Source organism: Ochotona curzoniae, unplaced genomic scaffold, assembly GCF_017591425.1.
Source record: "Ochotona curzoniae isolate NIBS_2020 unplaced genomic scaffold, NIBS_Ocur_1.0 scaffold_4506, whole genome shotgun sequence".
In the NCBI taxonomy this organism is placed as follows: Eukaryota; Metazoa; Chordata; class Mammalia; order Lagomorpha; family Ochotonidae; genus Ochotona; species Ochotona curzoniae.
The window spans coordinates 35,009,157-35,031,045 of record NW_024467119.1 but is presented as its reverse complement, the minus strand read 5'-3'; the positions used below and the strand labels follow the sequence as shown (position 1 = coordinate 35,031,045).

Genomic DNA, 21,889 nt, shown 5'->3' with positions numbered 1-21,889 from the left:
AACGCCAAAGGGAAGGCCCTGAAGGCCAAGAAGGTGATACAGTTCGCTGTCCACAACCACAGGAAGAAGATCCACATGTCACCCAACTCCTGGTGGCCCAAGACACAGGACCTGTGGCAGTAACCCAAATACGCTCGGAAGGGCACTCCCCAGGAGAAACAAGCTTGATCACTATGCAGTCATCAAGTTGCACCTGACCACAGAGGCCAATATGAAGATCATAGAAGATAACGACACACTCAGGTTCATTGTGGATGTCCAGGCCAACAAGCACCAGATCAAACAAGCTGTGCAGAAGCTCTATGACATTGATGTAGCCAAAGTCAGTACGCTGAGCAGACCTGACGAAGAAGAGAAGGCCTCCATGCATCTGGTCCTAATTAGGATGCTCTGGATGTCATCAAAAAATTGGGATCATCTAAACGGCATCCAGCTTTCTAAGTCTATGTTTTTCATCTTAAAAAAATAACGAAATCAAATGCAAGAGAAATTTTCCCATTGCTTCTCTGTTGTGAACTACCTGTGTGTTTGTAAAACACCAGGGCAAGAAAGTGCCTTGGAAGGTAGCAATAGTGTAAAAGCATTGAAGCTGTTCACTCTGCATGTCATTGATTGCTCACCATGGCACCACAAGTTAAGACTGAATTCCACATTGAAGAAGAAAATCAGGCTCACGATAATGAAGTCAAACAGTCAAGACTCCACAGTTCATAACCAAGGGAGGCAGAATTCAAACAAGGATTGATCTGACCCATAAACCTTCTGCTTTCTAATGTACCTGCTCTCCTCTGCGGCTCCGATACTCAACCGCACACAGCCCCAGCTTTCTCACTGCACTTCATTTCCTGTCGCTCACTTATAGACCCTTTCTGTCTTCACACGATCTGAGATGGGTCTTCTTTGGGAGATGGCAGCGGGTAGATGTGGATGTCATTTCAAAGCAGGCATAGGACACTTCTGAGCATCCCCCACCCCCATTTTCCTTCTCTCCTATCCCTTTTATCACATGCAAACCCGCCTTGTGTTTCCAGCTGGATGCCAGCCAGCTGGTCATCTGCTGATGGGAGTTGTCAGAAGGGAGGCGTGAACTTAATTACATGTGGCACAGTGGATGTGACAAGAGGAGTCTTCTTGCTGAATAGGCTCCAAACAGAAGGCGTAAAGTGGCAAGTGAGTAGCCTGATCAGGCTGCAAAGGCAAAAGCAGATAACTCCAGCCAAGGAGGGTACAGAAGCTGCATGAGGCTCTCTCTCCCCTTGTGCAGTTCACAGGAGACATTGCAGCCCCCCTCTGTGCACACATAAGCCACAGCTCCTGCTGCTCGTGTGGGCTTTTTGCCTTATTTCTAGTAGCAGCTTTTTTTTCTTACAGAGAAGTCATCTAAAGAGGTGAAAGTTAGCTTTTGCATTTCTTGATATTTTGCATTTGTCTGGCAGTTGTATCAGAAAGAGTAATGTATGAGAAAAGAGTAAGGGACAAGGACCACTTTTGGTAAGCTCTAGGGAGCTGGAGAAGGTTTCTGAACAGCACAGTGGCCCACGTGGAGCAGTGCCTTGGAAAGGTGCGTCTGGTGGATGTATAGGATGCATTGGCCAATGTATCAGAATTTTCTCCCTAAAGCCTAGTGTTGGATTGGGTAATGGTAGCAATCCAAAGAATGAGAAAGGGAAGAGGAGTAATGAATCAGGTCCTAGTCAGAGGATACAACACAAAAGACACTTTAGAAGGAATCACATTTTACAGCTGGCCAGAAGTATTGCAAAGCAGTGGTAAGACTCATCTGATTGTTTCAGACAGCAAGCCTTTGATGAGTGGCAACTGTCAGAGCATCTGGAGAGCTCAGAGGCAGCAGCCATTGCCCTGAAGGACAGCATAGATCCCCAAAATGAAATGGAACCTGAAAGGGGCAGGTAGATAAGTCAACAGGCTGCACTGGCATGGTGCTCAACACACCTAGTGGAGCTCCCCAGTCGATGTGTCTTTGAGTGATGGGATGAGTGTTCGTAAGGGTGAAGAAACCAGGGGCCTCAAAACCAAAGACAAAGAGAAATTGCAGGTAGAGGATGTGATGAACAGAACTGAAGTTAAAGCTGAATCTTGACAATGGCACTGTGATTTTGATGCCACGTGGTATCGCCACATCCCATTTCCAAGTGCCTGGGTTTGAGCTCCAGTTCTATTTATATGCCAATATGTGCCCTGTGAGGTGGTGGATGACATGTTTGCTCCTGCCACCACGTGGGGAGACTCAAAGAAGATTCCTGGATTGTGACTTTGGTCTGGCCTGGCTTTTGCTATTGTAGACATTTAAAAAAGATTCTGTCTTGCTCTCTCTTTCACTCTTGCACTTTGTCTTCTTCAAATGTATTCAAAAACTGAGATGTAAGTAACTAGAAAGAATGATTTTTTAAAGCGCTGAATTTATCAACTGGAAAGCATTGGAGACATTTAGGATGTTTATCATTGGTGAAATCACGGTAGACATGGACTAAAGGAGGAGTGGTGAGGAAACAAAGGTTGCTGCACACATGAATATCTGTGAGCTATCGTCCAGGAATGTGATACGATAAGCCAAAGAACAACATTCACTTAGGCACCCAGGAGAAAGTTTGCTTTTATTTATTTTTTAGGTGTATTTATTTTACTAGAAAGAGTTACAGAGAGACAGAGAGAAGGACAGAGAGATCTTCCATCTGCTGGTTTATCCCCCAAATGACCATAACAGCCAGAGCTGGACTAGTCTGTGGCCAGGAGCCAAGGGCTTCCTCCAGTTCCCCAGTGTGAGGACAGAGGTACAAGCCCTCGAACCCTCTTCCACTACTTTATCAGGCCACAAGCAAGGAGCTGCATCGGAAGTGGAATAGCCGAGATTCAAACCAGTACCTATGTGAGATGCCTGTGCCAAAGGCGGAGGATTACTTTACTAAGCTACCACACTGCCCCATAGTCTACTTTTTCAAGCATGTTATTATCTAGAACTTCTTATATAGCAATGGACATCATTACTTCTTGGTGCATTTCAATAATGTTTATTTCTCCATTTAAGCAAATTCCTTTTTCACTCACGAGTCCCAGTTTTCTCAGTCTGAAGGAATAGCTCTAAAGGGGGAGAAGTGGAGGGCTGACAGCGGTTCCAGGCATGTTTAAGCCTCATTTTTTAACAATTTTAGATGGTGTTGTTAGAAACCTCACTTACAGAGAATTACTTTAATGCTATTTCTATTTCTGAAAACAGTCTAATGGAAGGAAAAGGAATTAGTAAGTGGATTAAAAAATAAGCAAATGGGGAAATAAGGTTACAAAAGATAAGATCAAGTCAAGTGAGCATTAGAATATAAAGTATTTGGTGTAATTCCCAGCACAGTTGCTGGTCCTTGCTCATGCATTTACTATTTTCAAGCCTTCAAGAGCAGACTGATAACTTACAAATCCACATGTCCATAAGGAAAACATGTGCCCAGAAGAAACTCAATTGTTTCTTTTTTGTCTCCTCAAGAAGGTGTTGTGGTAAAATTGTGAATATCCTTGAAATAAAATGGCAGTGGGTGTCAAGGGCTGCTTCTGTTAGCGTGGCAGGAGTGTGTCTAAGGCCAAGTAGAGCAGTCCCTCGGTTGCCATGTGCAATTGGTTCCAGCATGCCTGTGGAAACCAAACTCTGCAGATGCTGAAGTCCCTTACATAAAATGGCAGTGCTTATATATGCACAAGCTTAACTGATAACAATTCCTAATACAATAGAAATATTATATTATTGTATTTGAATTGTTTAGAGAATAATAGTAAGGAAAATAATCCTGTGTGTCCAGCACAGACACAATAAGCCTCTCAATATTTTCAATCTGCAGTAGGTGGAATCTGAAAATGAGGAACCCATGCATGTGGAAGGCTGACTGCATAAATTCAGGGAGTTCATTGCACAAAGATCCAGCCATTCATGCCAGAGTGTAGCACTTGGTTGTTCTGATTGAATCCGGGGATACATGTGGGCCGAAGAAAATGGTGGCTTGCCTTTGAGCACTTCTTCCACATTTTTTTTTCCTCAGTTGAGCTTTTGATAGCAGGTGAGTTGGATAGGTGCTGAGAGGGATGGAGAGTGCATACATTTTAGCAAATTTTGGTGAAGAACATGTGCTCTAAAAAAGCAGCTGTGGCTAGGGTCAGGGATTATCATCCTAAGGAAACTGCCAAAAGATGTTTGTCTAGACGAAAGGGGCATTGCAGCTTCACAAAAGGAGGGTGGGGAGATTCTTTTTTAGCAGTTCTGTGCCTGCTCTAGCAAGCAGAAAATAAAACTCTATTGAAGCCCTAGATCCATTATAAATAGCCCAAAATACACCCCCATGTGACAGAAATTAAATGACTTGTGTGTGACAATGTAGCCTTGCTGAAAACTAGTTTTGTGTCCTCAGGCGGATGTGTTAATATGTGTGGCCTGGAGTTTCCTGTCTGGAAAGGAGGCAATCTAAGCACTTATTCTAACCACGTTGCAGGTGTGCCCTGAGCTGCAAAGGCAATTTCCACACGGAAAGTTTTGTGAAACAGGCACTTTGGTGTGCAAGTTCTCCTCCTGGATAACATCAAGCAAAAGATGAGAACATCTCAGGCAGGGAATGGAAACTCTTCTCTGGGTGCTTTGTCCTGCAAGTCAGAACCCAGTCAGCATTTACACGATAATATCTTTGTTGGCTTGAAAAGCCTTTAACATTCTCACCGTTGTTCCATTTCATTGCTGCCTTTTCAGCTAGTAATTTCTGCTTTGTGTTCATTTCCATATCACCTGCAATTAATATCTACAGTTTGCGTGAACAGTTAGGCACACACAGGAATCACTGAGGAGCAAGCACTTCTCTACAGAACCACAGAACAGATGGGTTTTTCTGCAACTGTGTTATATACTTCCATACCCTCCCTTCATACCAATGAAGGACTCCTTTATTGATTTAGATTCTGTGAGCTTTGATTTCATAGCGTTAAACCTTCCACCTTCCCTAAGTCACTCTTTCTATATATACTTGGATATGTTTCCAATTTCCATGCCACTTCTTTCATCTTGAGAACATAGAAAAGGTTCTTGCCATTGTTTCTTCTTTGTTTTTGATCCCCTGTTATGAATTCCACATCACCGCTTCCCTATTAATCACATCCTTGCACCTCACTGGGTTAATAAATTCTTTTGACACCTCCTGCGCCTCCTTCGCTTGCTACCCCTCCTACAAAGAGTGGTGCCCATCAATATTGTGTGCCAGGGGTGTGCTGGGACAGGACAGGGCTGACAACTCCCCGTCCCAGCAGGGGGTCCTCTTCTCCCTTCTGTTCCAAGGCAGTGATGAGATGAGCCCCCTTTCTGTCCCCTCAAGCACCTGCTGCTGATACCAGACTGGGAGACAGATGTTTCCAATCCCCAACTATATTGCAAGGGCCACTTGAAATGAATTCCACCTTAGTCTCCTTCCTTAAAAGTTTCACACTGGCTTCTCAGTGCTTCTCAAGGCACACTTGTAACTGAAAAGTAGCAAAAGTAGTGCTCAGGCCAATTCAACCCTTGATGTTTTCTCTCTGGTAGGAAAAGTGGAGTGAGCAATAAGGTTACTCCCTGCAGCAGATTGAGTGATATTAGCTACATTACAATGAAAGCAAAACCTTGCTGATATTCTAGGAGAATACACTGGATAAAGGAGGAAATGAAAACCACAGTGATAAAGGAGATAATAATACAATCTTAAGCTGATGCCAATAACTTTAGGATCCCAAATAAAAGCACATCTCCAAGTACCCAGATAACTTTAAATTTAATAGAGGAAACTGTTTTCATAGAGAATAGAGATAATATTAAAGGACTGAAAGTAGATAAAACTTGTTTGGATTTTTCTAAATGGGATGAAGGAAATGCCAGAGGTTGGTGAGAGCCTAGGGCAACTTTAGAATGAGAGGGGAAGCTGTGAAAGCCAAGTGTTTTTAACTCAAAAATGTGCCAGATGATAATTCTGTTCTCGCCACTGATCGTAACTGTTAACTATGAGAACTCTGAAATGTGACCTTGTTTGTGTTACCAACTTAGCTGTCACTGCTTTGTGGATGCTGAGAGAAGGCACAGGTTGCTCAGCCCAGAGACCAAGGATGCTGCATTAGGAGCACTGTGCAGGCTATCATGACTTTTCAGCCAGTCTCCTGAGCTGCAGTTCTGAAAGGGTGATGCAAAGAGGGTCAGATGACATCTATCTACTTGGTGGTTGAATTCCAGGAAAGAAGCTCTGCACTTAGGGAGGCTTTCTCACAATGAAGGATGTGTGCCAGAGACAGGCACTCTCTTTCCCAAGGCATTTGCTATGCAAGAATTCCTTGAAAAGACAGGAACACACAGTAACATGAGAAATCCAAAGGCAGTGATTTTCCAACCATATTAAATAGCTGCAGTAGCTATCATTCATTATTACATGAAGATAGGCAATGGATATAAACTAACTTCTAGCTTATGTACTTAAATAATATATAAAGTATAGATAAGAGCTAGAGAAAAAAATCAATTTCAAGTGGTCATTGTCATTATAAAGGAATTTGATATTCCCTGGTCATATGCATGTGAATGAAATGGAAAGATGTGGACTGGACAATGTACATTTAATGGATTTAGAATGGGTTCAACTAGATAACTCAAAGTTTCTACATTAGACAAGGGAGAGGTTTTAAGTGATGCCCTTGAATAGGTCCCTGACTGGCCCTATTCTTGTGTTACAATGTCATGTCATCAATGATTAGAATGAGAACATAAATGCAGGCATATCAGATTCAAGGAGGATAAAAGACTGGAAGGACAGCCAATGTTTGGAGGAAGCACATAGTGTTAAGAAATACATGGCCTGAAATTTGCCCAGAAATTATGATAGCATTAAAAAACTAAATATAAATTTCTGCTCATGGAATCAGAAGCTATCTTTATAACCACATAACGGTATAGATTAGTCCAAGCACCTCCCATGATCTACACACTCTGGGAGGTCACCTTAAACAAATTATTTAACTTTCTTAGGGCTTCATGCCTTGTTTTATGAAGGAGATGATTAACCATATTATTATCTAACTGAAGCCTGCTAAATAGTATGTATAAGTAATTACTTGATTAAAAATATTATAAAACAGCAATTTTGGAGGCATGACTGTCACAAAATAAAAAAAAAAAAAGCCATCATCTTTTCCATCTACCTTAGTGTTGAGTTAATTTTCTGATATCTCAATCTTTAATTAGGACCTTGAGATCCGGGCAAAAATCCATGTAAATAGGAAAGCAGAGATTTAAGGAAACATCTGGATATCATGCCTTTCCAGCTGGGCTTCAAAAAACTGAAGATGTTTGTTCTGTAATAAAGGAGATTGAAACATAATAACAAGCTCCAAATGCGTGAAACCAAGTGATAGAGAAAGCAGGTCAAGGATATGTGGGGGGAAATGTCAGGAGGGCACAGTGTGCTGATTCTAAGTCTCAGTGATGGGTGAGTTGACCCTATAGGGTCAGTGCAGTATGATTCTGGACGACTCTGAAGAACTAGCCACATGTCAGCCATGTTATAGAGAGAGCCTTGCTTTATGTGGAAGGCGATGTTTAATGACCTCTGAGAGATGTTCTAGAATTCTCTGATTCTATGATTTAAAAATCCATGTTCTTTTAGCAGATGGCTTGAATATTGTAGTTGAGAAGGTATTGGTTGTAGTTATTAATAACCTGCCCTTCTTAGTAAGAATTTGGCCAATCCCCTCAACTTTCTCATATCAGTTAAGTGGTTGAGTTTATTTATCCATTTTCCTCTTGGTTATAGTCTTGTTTGGGGAAAAATTTAAGAATACTTTTAACAATAATAAAGAATTTGTACACATAAAAATGTTTCTGCCCTGACTGTTGAGTATGAAGTATACAAGGAAAGAGATGTCATTATAAATTGATATATACATATAAATTGATACAATTCTGTATTCTTTTTCCTCATATGTAAAAGAGTGAATCTGGTGCACACTTGCTGGAGTTATCCCTGAAAGTCATTCGGACTAAGTTTAGCTCTAGGGTGTCCTCATTTTGAAATTATTTTTTGAAATATTTTTCAAGGGATGTCCTAAACACAAGTATCATAAAAAAAGTTAGTTATGTAATGTCATAAAGACTCTGTTCTTTTTCATTCCACCCTGAAAGTATTGGCACGTGAATTGAGAAGAAGAAACTAAAGGCAGCCCTGTGTCTGAAGGAAGGGGATCAAAGGGACAGTGGCAAATTTACTATTATCCTAAAGACCTCCATTCTTGGAACATCAAAGTCCCAAATATAAGGAGCATGTCTTCCCATTAAATGGTGCTGCATTTTCTTGCTTCCCCCACCCAAGAAACAGAAGTTTCAAGAGAAAAATACTTGACCAGTTTGTGCAGTTTAAGCAGTCAGAAGGTAATGAAGAGCTAGAGCCCAAATCCTATGGAAATGTCTGATGCGATTCTCTGTCCTCCCACCCAGGCCACCCACAGAAGACTCACAGACCCTTCTGACCCCAGTGGTGAGCTGCGGGCCTCCGGGGGCCCTCCTGACCCGCCCTGTCATCCTCACCATGCACCACTGTGCAGATCCCGACACTGAGGACTGGAAGATTCAGCTCAAGAACCAGGTGGCACAGGGACAGTGGGAGGTGAGCCTCTGCTGGGATAAGGGGGTGGGGGAAGCATGGAGCATGGGAGCCATCCAGTCAGATGAGCAGGGGCTGTCAAGGGAAGCCTGTGCTTAACACAATATGTGGGTGGGATTTTAGCTGACCCTCCAGAAACAGAAATGCTTCTGAGTGCTTTGTTATCTGAGTAATAGGCACAACAAAAATGATGGATGAACCTGGGCTACCTCCCAGGGAAAGTACACTTGCAAATTTTTCATCACTTTTGGAATACACTCACTGCATGCTGGGAAGGGATACGTGTGAAAGGTTAGGAAAGCATATGAAAAGTTTGTGGCAATAGAATTAGAGAGGTTTTTTATTTTTTAACTAGTTATTTGAAGTTGTCAGAGAGAATACTCCCATCTACTGATTGACTCCCCAAATGCCCACTTTGTGGAAGGGCAAAGTCAGGAACCAGGCACTGAATTCAATGATACCTGTGATGGTTGCAGGAACACAAGTAATTGAGCCAACATTGCTACTTCCCAGGGTCCCCAGGAGCCAGGTGTCAAACATTTGGATGTAGCATGTGGATGCCCTGACAGCTTACCAACCAGGCCTATGGATGCTTTCTTGTAAAAAAAAAAAAAATCCAAAATCTATGCATACCAAGGGACTTTGGATGCTTGTCAAAAATGGAACAAACTATACCACATATTTTCCACTGTATGTATTTAACAGAGAAAATAATCAGATGCAAATGTTGTTTGCTTGTTATGATCATTTAGCTCCTCTGCACAACACAGTTTCTTCTCATAGATTCACACACTGAAGAGCCTCACAGGTGTTTTTAATGTACAAGTAGAAAAGCAATGCCCCTGGGCCAGCAAATGTTAGGAACTTTGTGTACCTGGTGTACAGCTCTGCTAAGCAACCTGGGAAAACAGCAAGGGTGTTTTCCTCAAAGAGACAGATGAATAAAGAAAGCCTATACCATCCTGACTCCCTGTGGCTGTTTCCATGGTAGCTTTTTAAAAGACCATGTCTAAAGCAATCACTTTCCTTATGTCAGAATTCTTGGGGCAAAGATTTGACCTGGGAATTAAAGTGTCACTTCCAATGCCTGCATCTCATATGACAACACCTGGCTTTCAGTCCTGGCTCTGTTCCCTATTCCAGCTTGCTGATACTGTGCACCCTTGGAGGCAGCAGATGAAGGTTCAAGTGTTTGAGTTCCTGCCAGCTGAGTGGGAGATTGGAAATGAATTCCCAAGTTGCCTGGCCCCACCCTAGCTAATACAGGCCTTTGGACAGAAACCAGTGTTGAGAGGTTTCTGTTCTCTAGTCTGTCCAGAATCCTATCTCTCTCTCTCTCTCTGCTTTCCAAATAAATAAAATACGTAAGTCAATGAGTAAAGGCCCTTTGCTGAGCACCTATATTTTATCATTAATGAAAACATTATCAAATAGTTAACAAAACTATGACATAAATGTACATTTAAGTATAATTCAGCAATTTTATAAATTGTGAAATTTTCCAAAGTTTATGTTGCATATTTTATGGTTACTTATGGATATATTTATTTAAGGAAAGATATTTTTAGAAAAAACACACATAAAAAACCCAGCTTGTAATATTTGAAGAACACTTACTATTCCGTTTAGGAGAACGTCAGGACAGCTCTGGGATGAACTGGGGCTTCTCATCTACACATGTCCTCTGCTCTCACCCATGTGAGGAATCGTTTCTTGCCAGCAGACTTGCAGCCAGGGTTGGTGCTGCAGGGATACGTTTTATGTTAAGACTATGTTTGCCCAGTAGCTTTACTCACTATGTCACATAGCAGAAGACGGTTCTTTAGAAAAGCATGAGAAGTGCTCCACTCCTGTCCTCACCTTTCCTTATTGTCTTGTGCCTCGTTTGCTATATGCAAGCTTTCACATCTGGTTTCCTCAAGCGAAATCTGGATGACCCTTGATCCATGGGTGCTATGCTTGAACACTCAGATTACTAATTGTGACCAGAGCCATTTGGATAACCCAAAACCGGGCTTAATTAATCACCATGTTTGAAAAAGTCATCTCTCCCAACTCCTTTTTTTTTTTAAATTTTTGACCAAACATTTAGAGTCTAAAAGATTGAATTGCTTAATGCTTTCCATTTTAAGTAACAGGAAAAAGAGTATCTTACAGGTTTAGCATTTTCTGTATCTTACCTTCCATAGAATTCCTCAACCAGGATTATTTGGAAAGAGCATTGTATTGCTTTGAAAAGTGCTTTTGGCAGGTGAATTTTAAAAGAACACAGCAGAATAGTATTGCATAAATCCTTAAGATCTCTAATTCTTTTCAAACTATACACTTTTAGAGAAAAAATGTATATTATAATGAGAGTATAATAATACTTTGGGATTAGATAAGAAATTTAGAGTTTGAAGCATAAAATTTTCAGAAACATATACTTGCGTGTACTAACTATAACAGGATATTGATGAATGTATTGTAGATTTTTATGTAGAACCCAGATAGAATCTTGGAAGATCAAAAAATACTAAATGCTAAATAAAGTACATCTAGATAGTGTCAATATAAGTGCAACATTAGGAAGAAAGATCACAAAGAAGAATGGAAAAAACAAGTGTACCTATTCCTGAAAAGGAACAAACAGCATGTAAGCTAATGCTCAAGCCTGAGGACCAGTTTTACACAACCTGCCACGTGTCAAGGTCCTGGGTGGCAGCCCTGCCCTCACATGCTCAGTCATGGACCTTCCCTTTCACTGTCTTCCCCACTCCAGGATGTGGTGGTAGTCGGAGAGGAAAACTTTACTACCCCTTGCTACATTCAACTGGATGCAGAAGCCTGCCACATCCTCACAGAGAACCTCAGCACCTACGCCCTGGTCGGACAGTCCACCAACAAGGCAGCAGCGAAGCGTCTGAAGCTGGCCATCTTTGGGCCCCTCTGTTGCTCCTCCCTGGAGTACAGCATCCGGGTCTACTGTCTGGATGACACACAGGATGCCCTAAAGGTACCTGGCTTCACCTTCCCCCACTCTCTTCTTTCCTTCTCCTGAAAGCTTAACTTTGGCGTTGCCCACACCTAGATATGTGTGTGTGTACTTGTGTGTCATATTGTGTATGCATACATACATGCACCCAAGTCTGTGTGTATATGTACTCGACCACAAAAGCATGCAGTATACACAAGAAGCGACATTTCTGTGAAGCCACGCTGATATAGGAGCTGCTTTCTCTATGCTGATTCTTCCCAAGGGCTACTTTTGTTTCCTTCCCTTGATTTCTTTTAATGAAAAATTTAGAAGATTTTGGCAATGAGACCCATGGATGGTAAATAATCTGCTTCCACATTTATCTCAGCTGTGTTTTTCCTATAAAAGGAATTGGCGTAATTGCTCACATTGTATGTTCCTCTGGTGTGCTACTCCATTTATATGCATTTCCATTCTCTTTATGAGGGTTGTGAGGGAGAGAGTATTTGACAGCAGACTGCTGCTTTGCAGAATAAATGGGCTTAATTCCTGGTGCGATTATCGCCATTCGTGTCATCCCAGTTGAAACTTTCAGGAATATTGTAAGTACCTGCCTATGAGGAAGTTATGATCTGGAAGGGGGAATAAAAGAAATAAGCTAAGGATGAAGAGATAAGTCTGACTGTGAACAACACCACAGCTGTACACAAAGTTCTGTGGAAGTTCGGGAGTGGGAGGCATCTTACTATTTTGAGGACAGCTGAAAAGGAATTAACATTGGAAGCTTACCCAAATTAAAGTTGCATTTGGGGTTGCCTTAATAAAGAAGCATTCACCAGATTTCGAGATGGTGGAAACAGCATCAAGAAATACAGAAATGAATAATAAATAACTGATGGAGGCTCATCATTGCAGTAAGCCAGACTACTATGGAAGGGTATTATCAGATCGGACCTTGACTGTCACAGATAAGGGCTAAAGTTGAGGTTATTGAGTCAATGGAGTCTAGGGAAGTCTACACTGGAAAAATACATGATGGAAATGTGTTAGAAATATTAGTCTGACTCCAGCAGCAAAGCAGAATCAAGGCAAGAAAAATTATCTGAAGGAACTTGGGTGGTAACAAAGAAGTAAGTAAAGGAAACAGGCATACAATACCCCTATTCATGTAGTCCTTAAAGGGTCAGGCAATTAGCCATAGATGGGTAGGCCAGAAGATCAAGTCTACATAGCAGTGGTAAACGCACAGGACAGAAATCTTTGTGCTAGAATGTGGCATGTTGCAGGTTGTTATGACAAAGAACCATTAACCTGGTGACTTAGACAACACACATTGATTTTTTTCACAGCTGTGGAGGCTGGAAGACTGCTCTCAGAATGCCAGCTTTGTTGGGCTCCGGTAAGGAGTTGCAGGCTGCCAACTTCTCAGTAGTTCATATGGTAAAGTGAGGAGAACCTTCTGGGGTCACTTTTACCAGTGTCCTGTCCATTTCATGAGGGCTCCATCTCCATGAATTCATCTCCTCTCAGACGCCCACTTCCTAATGCAATCATATAATATCAAGAGGGTTCCTTCTGATGTTCCCATGCAGAGGGAATCTGTGAGTGAAGAAGCAGAGTTGTAGCCTGCATCCCCCTTGGAAATGGGGGAATTGGGAAGGAACCTACTGCAATCATCTGTGGCTCACAGCGGATGTGATCAACATGATCCCCAGAGAGGAAATAATACCTGGTTCAGAGCCAGATATATTTTGGAAAGCCTGTAGGATTTGCTGGTATTGAATGAATTCTGTGAGCACACATCTCTAGTGTAAAGCTCAAGGTTATTTCAGAATTTTTCCCAATGTGATACTTCTAAGGCACTGGCTTTCAGGATAGAAATCACTCAAAGCTTAGATTCTTCTTAAAGAAAATTGCATTCGTAAGGGAATTATGGGATTTGACTAAGTCAAATCTTTTTAACAACTTCAAGAATGCTTCTTTTCAAAGAACATAAAGCTGCAGACTCCCATCATATGCAACATGTTTAATACGCATACATGTGTTTTATATTTGCACACAAGGTCATACTCAGGAACTCTCATTCTGTGTTTCAAAATGACACACAGAAATCTATGCAAAAATGTCTTCTTTGGTAGAATACTTTTCATTAGGTAAATTAGTGATTAAGATGTGCAAATGGTCAACTCTGAGGAAAACTGATGCACAGCTTTACTCAGTGCATCAACCCAAGAGCTGTTCATATCGGAGTCAACATCTTCCAAGCCAAGATTTATAAATTCTCAGCATCTGGGGATCCAACACTTAGCCTGAAACAAATACAAATAATGGATGAAGCTTTCTTGCACATTGTGGTCTTTTAATAATGCAGATACACCAAAATCCTAGCCATAGGTAAATGGTCTATAAGAGACAATTAGTTCAGTCAGATCAATACTGCCTAACATCGAAGCTTGAATTGGAAATGTGGGACAGATTAGCTTAAAACTGTGGTTTAGTGCTGAAATTTGCCACTTTGTACTCCTCTGCTTGTGGGCATTCCCTTCCAACTTCTCTCCTGCTCCTTGCTTCTATCATCATAAAGACCCAGACGTACCATCGCACACCCCACCCCTACAAAATTTCTTCAGCTTCTCGAGACCTACCCACTGTTAACTCCTGTCCTTTGTCCCTCACCCAAGAGCAGCTTTCTGTCTTAGTGAACTGTGTGTGCAATCAGCTGAGGTTCTTTATAAAAACAAGAAAAGGAAAAGAAAAAAAAAAACTCTCTCCAATGTCCTGCCCCCAAGGAATCTGATTGAACTGGGCTGGGATTCATGATTTTTCTGAATCCTCCCTGAGTTATGCTATTCATTCAGCCAAGGTTAAGAACTTTGATCCTAAACAGTTTCATATTTTTTGGAACTTAGAGTTTACTATAGACAAAATTTCCTACATCTCCAAAGGGTTTTTTTGTTGTGTTTTTGCTGTTCTTTTTTTTTTTCCACTTGATTCACTGCCTCTAGGGCTTTCAGGTAGCACCTCAACTCTAGCAACAACCTTAGGGAATGTTTTGCCCTTTACCTAACCACAAGAAAAGGGGGAAAGCTCCTAAAACCTGCTCCTATGCCATGATTTCTTCTGGGTCACCTCTCCATCTCCTAGGCTGGATCTGCCCTGTAGTGGTCATTATCCACTTTAGTTCCTTTGCAAAAGTTTCTGTGCATCCCCATAACAGCAGTCCCTGCCTTGTGGTATTCTTTCCACCCACTGGGTTTCCATCAATGTCTCAAATTCAATGTCATAGCTTCAATCATTGTTCATTTGTCCTGACTTATTATAGAAACCTTGCATCATTCCACATTACATGTACACCAGAATATACTCCAGTTCTAGATTTCCTCTTCATTTGCCACTGTTGCATTGACCAGCTCCGTCTGTTGAATCTCCCTGTTGGAGTACATCGCAGTGACTATCCATTCTCTTATACAATGGCACAGGGAAACTGCCCTTTGGTTCCTAAGGCCTTAGTCACAACGGCCTCATATGTTCTCTATGCGGAGAACTCACTCTCACCTTGAAGTCTTTGTTATCTTGAGCTGCTGCATGCTTTACTCATTTCCACAGCCAAGGTTGGCACCCACTGAACAAGCTGTTTATCACTACTTCCAAATTGTAGAGATGCTATTTAAAAACCCATACATTTCTGATTGGATCTATTATGATCTCAAGATAACTGAGTAAACAAATGCCTTCTATTCTCTTAGTCTTCTTACCTATAACGTGGTAATCGTCAGGTTCCATACAACTGATCTCCTATGTCTTCCACTCTCCTGATTGGGTTGTAGGCTGTATCATGTTTACCTATCCTTGTAGCTGCAAAGCATTTACTTCAAGACCCTCACTTAGCGTATATACCTTGATAAAGGAACTCTGCTGCCTTGTTCGTTTCGTGATCCAACTCCTTACCTCCTCCATTTCCAGCACAGCAAAGGATGCCTGAAGAATAGTCTCCAAGGACTTGTTATTTTCTTGTACTTATAGCCATGTGTGGAGATTTTTCCTGAATGGCAGACCGACTCACAGAATGATTAGATGAGGGCAGAGAGGGAGGTCAGTGGAAAATTCTTTCTTATAACTACATAGTTCTTGAGAGTTGGTATGAAAAACTCAGTGGCTCAGTGCCTCAGGTTGAATGTGCCAAGAATATGAACTGTCACTTTTTATCTTGTGTGCTTATATTATCCATGTGGATGGGGAAAAAAATTGAGACCTCCACATCAGTCAAACTTAAGAAATTCCAGTGGACTCTTTCATGTGCCCACCTCCCTTTTGGAGTTTGGCAGCTTTTGTAAAGCTTTTTTTTTTTTCTTTATTATTTTTTTTTTGGCTAAGCCTCAGGGCAAAAAAAATGGTCACCTGAATCTTGAAAGCTACATTACCATTTGGAAGCATCGGTATAGAATTAGAAAGTCAGTAGTGACTGTGTTGGGAGGTGAAGGTCAAGACTGGTGGGACACTGTGGAATTTTCGTCCACACTGCTCAGGAGTGCTTTTCCCTTGTGTTTCTGCTTGAAAAACCTGGGAAGAAATGCTCATGTTGAGTTCACAGAAGTAGATAAAGATGCTAAGACTTGAGAGAATAGTTCAGAATCAGCTTCAATAGAGAGGTTAAGCCTACTGAAAGAATTTGCTGCATCAGAGCTGGTTTTTTTCCCCCACTTCTTCGGGGGTGATTAAAGTAATAAAAATGGTGTTTTCCTTTCATTATTTGCAAAGACTTAAATCCTAGTATAAATAGACAAGAAATGAACAGAAAGCAAGCTTGAATTTGGGATGTTTAAAAACACCCAGGGAGAAATATGTATCTATATGGAGATCAGTAATTCTTGCCCCACTATCCAAAGGGCACAATTTATGAGATTTTCGTTTCGTCATGAGGAGGTTTATACTAAACTCTGAGATTCATAATGAAGGAGGAGTTCTTTGCATACAGAAACAGCACTTTGTGATTTTCGTTGATCCTCTAACAAATGCGTATACAAAATGTACCAAATAATGAAAATTTGGTTTTCTTTTCGGAGTCATTTGGCAAGGAAAACTCTTGCTTGAATTCATTACGTTTTCACTTATACTTGTCCAGTCTCTAATGTGCAACAACAATTGTGTGAATAATAATTGTATGTGAAAACATGAGCAAAGAATGAAATGCTCAAAATTGGGAACAAGGAATATGGTTGGTTAAAGGGCAGTGATACGTGGTGTAATACTTGGGCCTCGGTGGTCAGTAGTCATAGGCAGCCTGTCAAAGGGACAGGGCGGTTTGATGTTCATCCCACCAACTATGACCTTCCCCACAGCAACCTTCAAAGGTCTCCTCCAGGATAAACTGGGGCCAAACCCAGAAATGCCAAGCCTGTTCTTCTAGATCTTTTAAAGCTGGCTTGGCATGGACTTGTCCCCATTGGCCACTCCTGCCATTAGTCCCCTCTACAGCCTCAAAGAAGCTTGACCTGTAGTTTATGCTTTCAGGATCCTGGTCGCTGGAAAGGAATGAAGGTGTGTGTGTGTGTGAGAGAGAGAGAGAGAGACAGAGAGAGAGTGAGAGAGAGAGAGGAGAATACTTAGATAAGAAAAAAATCTGCATTCAAGTCAGACTCTCCTCGGGTTACCAATGTGGGTGCAAGGGCCCAAGTACCTGGGCCACCTTCTGCTGCCTTCCCAGCCACATTAACTGGGAGCTGGATCATAAACAGAGCAGCCAGGGCTCAAGACAGCATTGCAGTGCAGGACAGTGAGTTCATAAGCAGTGGCCTGGTGTGCCAGAACACCAAGCACTCATGTTTATTTTGTTTTGTTTTTAGTTGTTTTTATAATTTTTCCATGATACAGTTTTATAGGTCTAGGAATTCCTCTCTTCCCCTCCCCCCTCCACCTTCCTTTTCCACCACTTCCACAGAAGTACAGTCCTCCAACACAATTACAAGTTCAACATTCTGCTGTTCATGTGCATCATGACAATGTATGTATAGATGAAGGCGGAAAATCTAGCATTGTATTATGCATACTGCAAGGTATCTTCACCTCTCAGTATGCTAGCCTCCATTATATGGTTGATCAGGGTTGATGTTGCCTTACATCAGAGAGATTATATGATCCTTGTGTTTATATTTGAAAGAACAAATAGAAAATGTGGCATGCACCATAATGACCACCCCCCCACAACGCCAAAATATCTATAGTTCATATTCAGCACCTGTGACCTTGGCACCTGACCCAGCTAAAGGCACTTTGAAGACGGGATAGCAGAAGAGGAGGAGATGCCCAATGTTATCTGGGCATGTCCAGTTACGGTTGCTTTGGTGCTTATAAATGGAGAAACTTCCCAAGCCTTGATTGAGAGGGAGGGAGCTCATAACCTTGGAATTCTCCTGGTGCTGGACTAGAAGGGTGGAGGAGGGGAAACCTAAGCCAAGAAACCCAAGCACCCTCTGGAAGGCAGAGAAGAAAAAGCAGACGTTCTGCCCTTGAGCTTCCGGAAGGAAGGCAGTCCCACAGACCCCTTCACCGCAGCTTCATGCGACTCCTCTCGGGCTTCTGGCTTTCAGGAGATGTAAGACAATACATTTGTGTTGTTCAAACTCATTAACTTTGTGGTCCATATCTTATGGCAAAAATAGCTAATGGAGCAGTTCAAAAAGACCATGTGGCAAGGTGAGAAGAAAGACAAGATGACATCAAATGACCTGGAATAACCCAGCACCTTAAGTCCCAGTTTGTACTTTTCGCATATCCAAATCCATACTGTGGTATAGTGACACCCCCGAGACAGGTCACAGAGCAACCCTTGGGAAAACCTGAGAGAAACAGGAAACCAACCCTGAGAACAGGAAGTGTTAGAGGTGAGTGCGATGACTCCTGAGAGAGAACTACTCAATCCTCAGCCGTCCTTGAGGCAGACTCAGACAGAGGCAGGTGATCCGGTCACTTCCAGCAGATCTCTCCCTTTTCATTGTGCTTTCAATGTGTCACAAACCACCCTGACTTGGCAGGTTGTGAGTGGCTGCTCTGGCCAAGCCTGCATGGCAATGGCAGCTGTAGGAACAGCAGGCAGAGCCCCAGAAGTGAAGTGACTTGACGGGGGCGGGCGGCATGTGCACATGGCCACCGCATCCAGCCTTTTGATGATGAGGGATGAAGCACCACAGGCGAACTCCAGGGGACAACCAACACCCATTGGCAACACAGGAGGGGAAAGCTGCCCAGGCAGGTGGGAGAAGCCGGACTGGCTGTCAGATGTCCCCCATGCCCAGCCCAGGAGCATGAGTCTGGAGACCAGACGGGGAGCCAGCACACACAGGGTTGAGGGCAGGCTTGCTGAAAAGCTGGCAGGGCACAGTAGAGAAGGACGGTTGCACTCCGTGGCCTCTGCTTTGGTGGTGCGCAAGTGCGCAGCTGTGACAGAGTCAGTGGCGACAACCTCTGCAGCACAGAGAAGGTTTGGAGCCCGAGATGACAAGGGCAGGTTTCAACACAGGATTAAAGAGTGCACTGAAGCAAGGCCAGTTCCAGAAAAGCCTGACAGCACATTGGGGTTTTTCTTTCAACACCAGTCAGTGCACGCACTCTGTGAGACTTGCTCTGTGCAGGCTTCAGACAGGTGGCACGCTGGACGCTGGCTGAGGTGCCTTTGTGCTCGGGGTTTCTGGGTCACAACAGCACAGTGAAGGTGGGCATCACAGTCTGTACACCTGGGCCTCAGTGCTTGGGACAACGTGTGTAGCAGGAAGGCCAGGCCCAATAGGAACAGCCGGAGTTCAAGGCTGGCTGCTGCTTCCCTCACTGCCTTTACTGTGCGGTCATGTTCTTTCATGCTCTGCACACAATACCTGCTTCTCCTTTTCTTGCCCTAAGTGTTCATCCCAAGTTTCCTGGCAGCACACAGTTCCAGCCAGTTCAGGGCCTGGTATTTTTAGGAAGAAGAAAGTACACACCAACACTAAGACCTGGATTCACCACTGAGAACCAAGCTAGGCAAAGGAAAGCCATGTTCTAATTTAGTCTCTGTCCAAGGTTGGATGGGCACAGGATGGGCACAGCATGGGAGTGGAAAGAAGAAGGGGTGGACACAGGATGGCATGGGTAGAAGCAGCAGAGCCAGGGCCTGGAGTTTGGAGTACAGCAAACATCCATACCAAATAATTTGGAGGGCACACACTCACTGTCTTTTTAGTATTCTATAGCCAGTCTCCGCTGGGCCCCTGTCACCAGAGATGTCTGTCGTTAAAACTCACCACAGCCTGTCTGTGTGCGGTGCTCTGGGGGTGTGAGGGCCTCCAGGAAGCAGAACATGCAAGACTGACACTTACAGGATAGTGGCCAGGAGGAAATGTGTGTCCAGAGCACCTCACCCCGCAATCCCCACTCCTACAGGGGTGCCTAGTAGAGAGCTCTCAGAGAAGCAAACCATCGCATAGCGATCAAAAGGCAGGCATCCAGACATAAGCCTTGCTCTTGCCACTCTCTATCAGGCCTTAACAAGCCCAGAGCCTGACATCCATGAAGCCTGGAAGAGCTCTGGGCACAGGCCAGAAGGGCTCCCCTGGTGCACCACAGCCTTTAAAGCAGCTTGAATTTATTGTGGCTCTTAAGCAGCCCAGGCTAACGGCTTGGCATGGATAATGTCTCGGTTTAATTGGTTATCGTGCAAGCCACTTGTTTCTCTACTGTGGAAGCCCTTGTCCCTGCCTGCAGAGCCATCCCTCACCGACTCCTGGAATCGATACGGCCCTCTCTCAGGCCTGCCTCGCATGCAGCTGCCGCTACAACAGGGAAAGGAGCCTGTCTCCCAAAGTGGGTGCCTGCTTGGTGATGCTGTCATTGGGGTTCGCAAGCATGCCAACATGCATGTTCCCATGCAGGACGGGCCGCAGACACCACTGTGGGTAACCAACCACTGAGAATGTCTTTTTTTTTTTTAAAAGATTTATTTTTATTATTTTTTTATTGGAAAGGCGGATATACAGAGAGGAGAGACAGACAGGAAGATCTTCCGTCCAATGATTCACTCCCCAAGTGAGCGCAACGGCCGATGCTATGCCGATCTGAAGCCAGGAGCCTCTTCCGGGTCTCCCACGCGGGTGCAGGGTCCCAAAGCTTTGGGCTGTCCTCGACTGCTTTCCTGGGCCACAGGCAGGGAGCTGGAAGGGAAGCGGGGCTGCCGGGATAGAACCGGCGCCCATATGGGAACCCCGGGCGTGCAAGGCGAGGACCTTAACCACTGCACCACCGCGCCGGGCCCGAGAATGTCTTTTTAAGATCAATTTGGAGGGTTGGCATCAGGACTGCATGAGAAAGTCAGAAATGTATATGCTGTCATGTGAACAGGAGCGACGCCTTCAATGCCACAGGTGCATTCAATCAGATCCTAAACAAGCTGCCAGAGGGAAGACCACTTCCCCAAAGTAGGTGGGTGGTATTTGGATTTCGCAGAACAAAAAGCCTAAGATGATCTTTATTTTTATTATGGCATTTCTTTCCAAGGTCACGACATTTCTCTTAAGTCTTCCTAAATCTCTTGACCTTAAATATATTTTGTTGTTATTTTCTAGCAAGGTGTGGGAAATACCTTAACCTTTGTGGGCCAAAAGCCACTGTCTGGATGCTGGTTTAGGCTGAGTACACTGCTGTGGTACGGCACTGACATGTTGAACGCTCAGCCCTGCAGGCCAGGAGCAGCTGGACACAGAGACGTGTCCATGTGTCTCTGAGCCTGTCTTGGTTCTGGCAGCCCTCGGGGCCACACTGATGGTAAATGAAAGTTCCCAGGAAGATTAAGGAGAGGAAAATGTTCAACTGTGAAGCCATGTCTCATTGATTTGTATGTCTGTTATTTTTATGTCCTATTACGTATTGGTGTCATCTATATATTCACCCAAATGATTTCATGCAAAAGGAATTCGGAAAATCAAACTTTACAAAGTACAATTTACACCATGTTTTATTGTGGAATTTGCTATAGCAGATTTAAAACTGTAATGCTTGCAATGTAATGTTAAACGCTTTCTTAGCCTGTCAACTGGACTGGTTGCCTCGGTCTCCAGCCACACCATTCACACGGGGGATTCACTGCCTGGGACAAGGCAAGCCAGACTCTGTGTGTAGATTTAGATTATTATAGTTTCAAAAGAGTTCTTTTCTTTACCAGTTGATATTTGTGAAATTCATACTGGACTATTATTAATAATCATGTAGTCTTTTGCTTTTTCTTTTAATGTGTGATGTCAACTTGAAGTTG

At 43.2% G+C, this 21,889-nt stretch overlaps 1 protein-coding gene across 2 annotated transcripts in view; it reads left to right on the top strand.

The window, feature by feature from the left end:
- Positions 1 to 21,889, top strand: part of UNC5C (unc-5 netrin receptor C) — a 334,610-nt gene that overhangs the window by 298,963 nt on the left and 13,758 nt on the right. For both annotated transcript variants that reach the window (XM_040966791.1, XM_040966793.1), the window contains 2 exons: positions 8,492 to 8,660; positions 11,419 to 11,652. In XM_040966791.1, the coding sequence (XP_040822725.1) occupies positions 8,492 to 8,660; positions 11,419 to 11,652 (403 nt within the window). The remainder of the gene's footprint in view (positions 1 to 8,491; positions 8,661 to 11,418; positions 11,653 to 21,889) is intronic.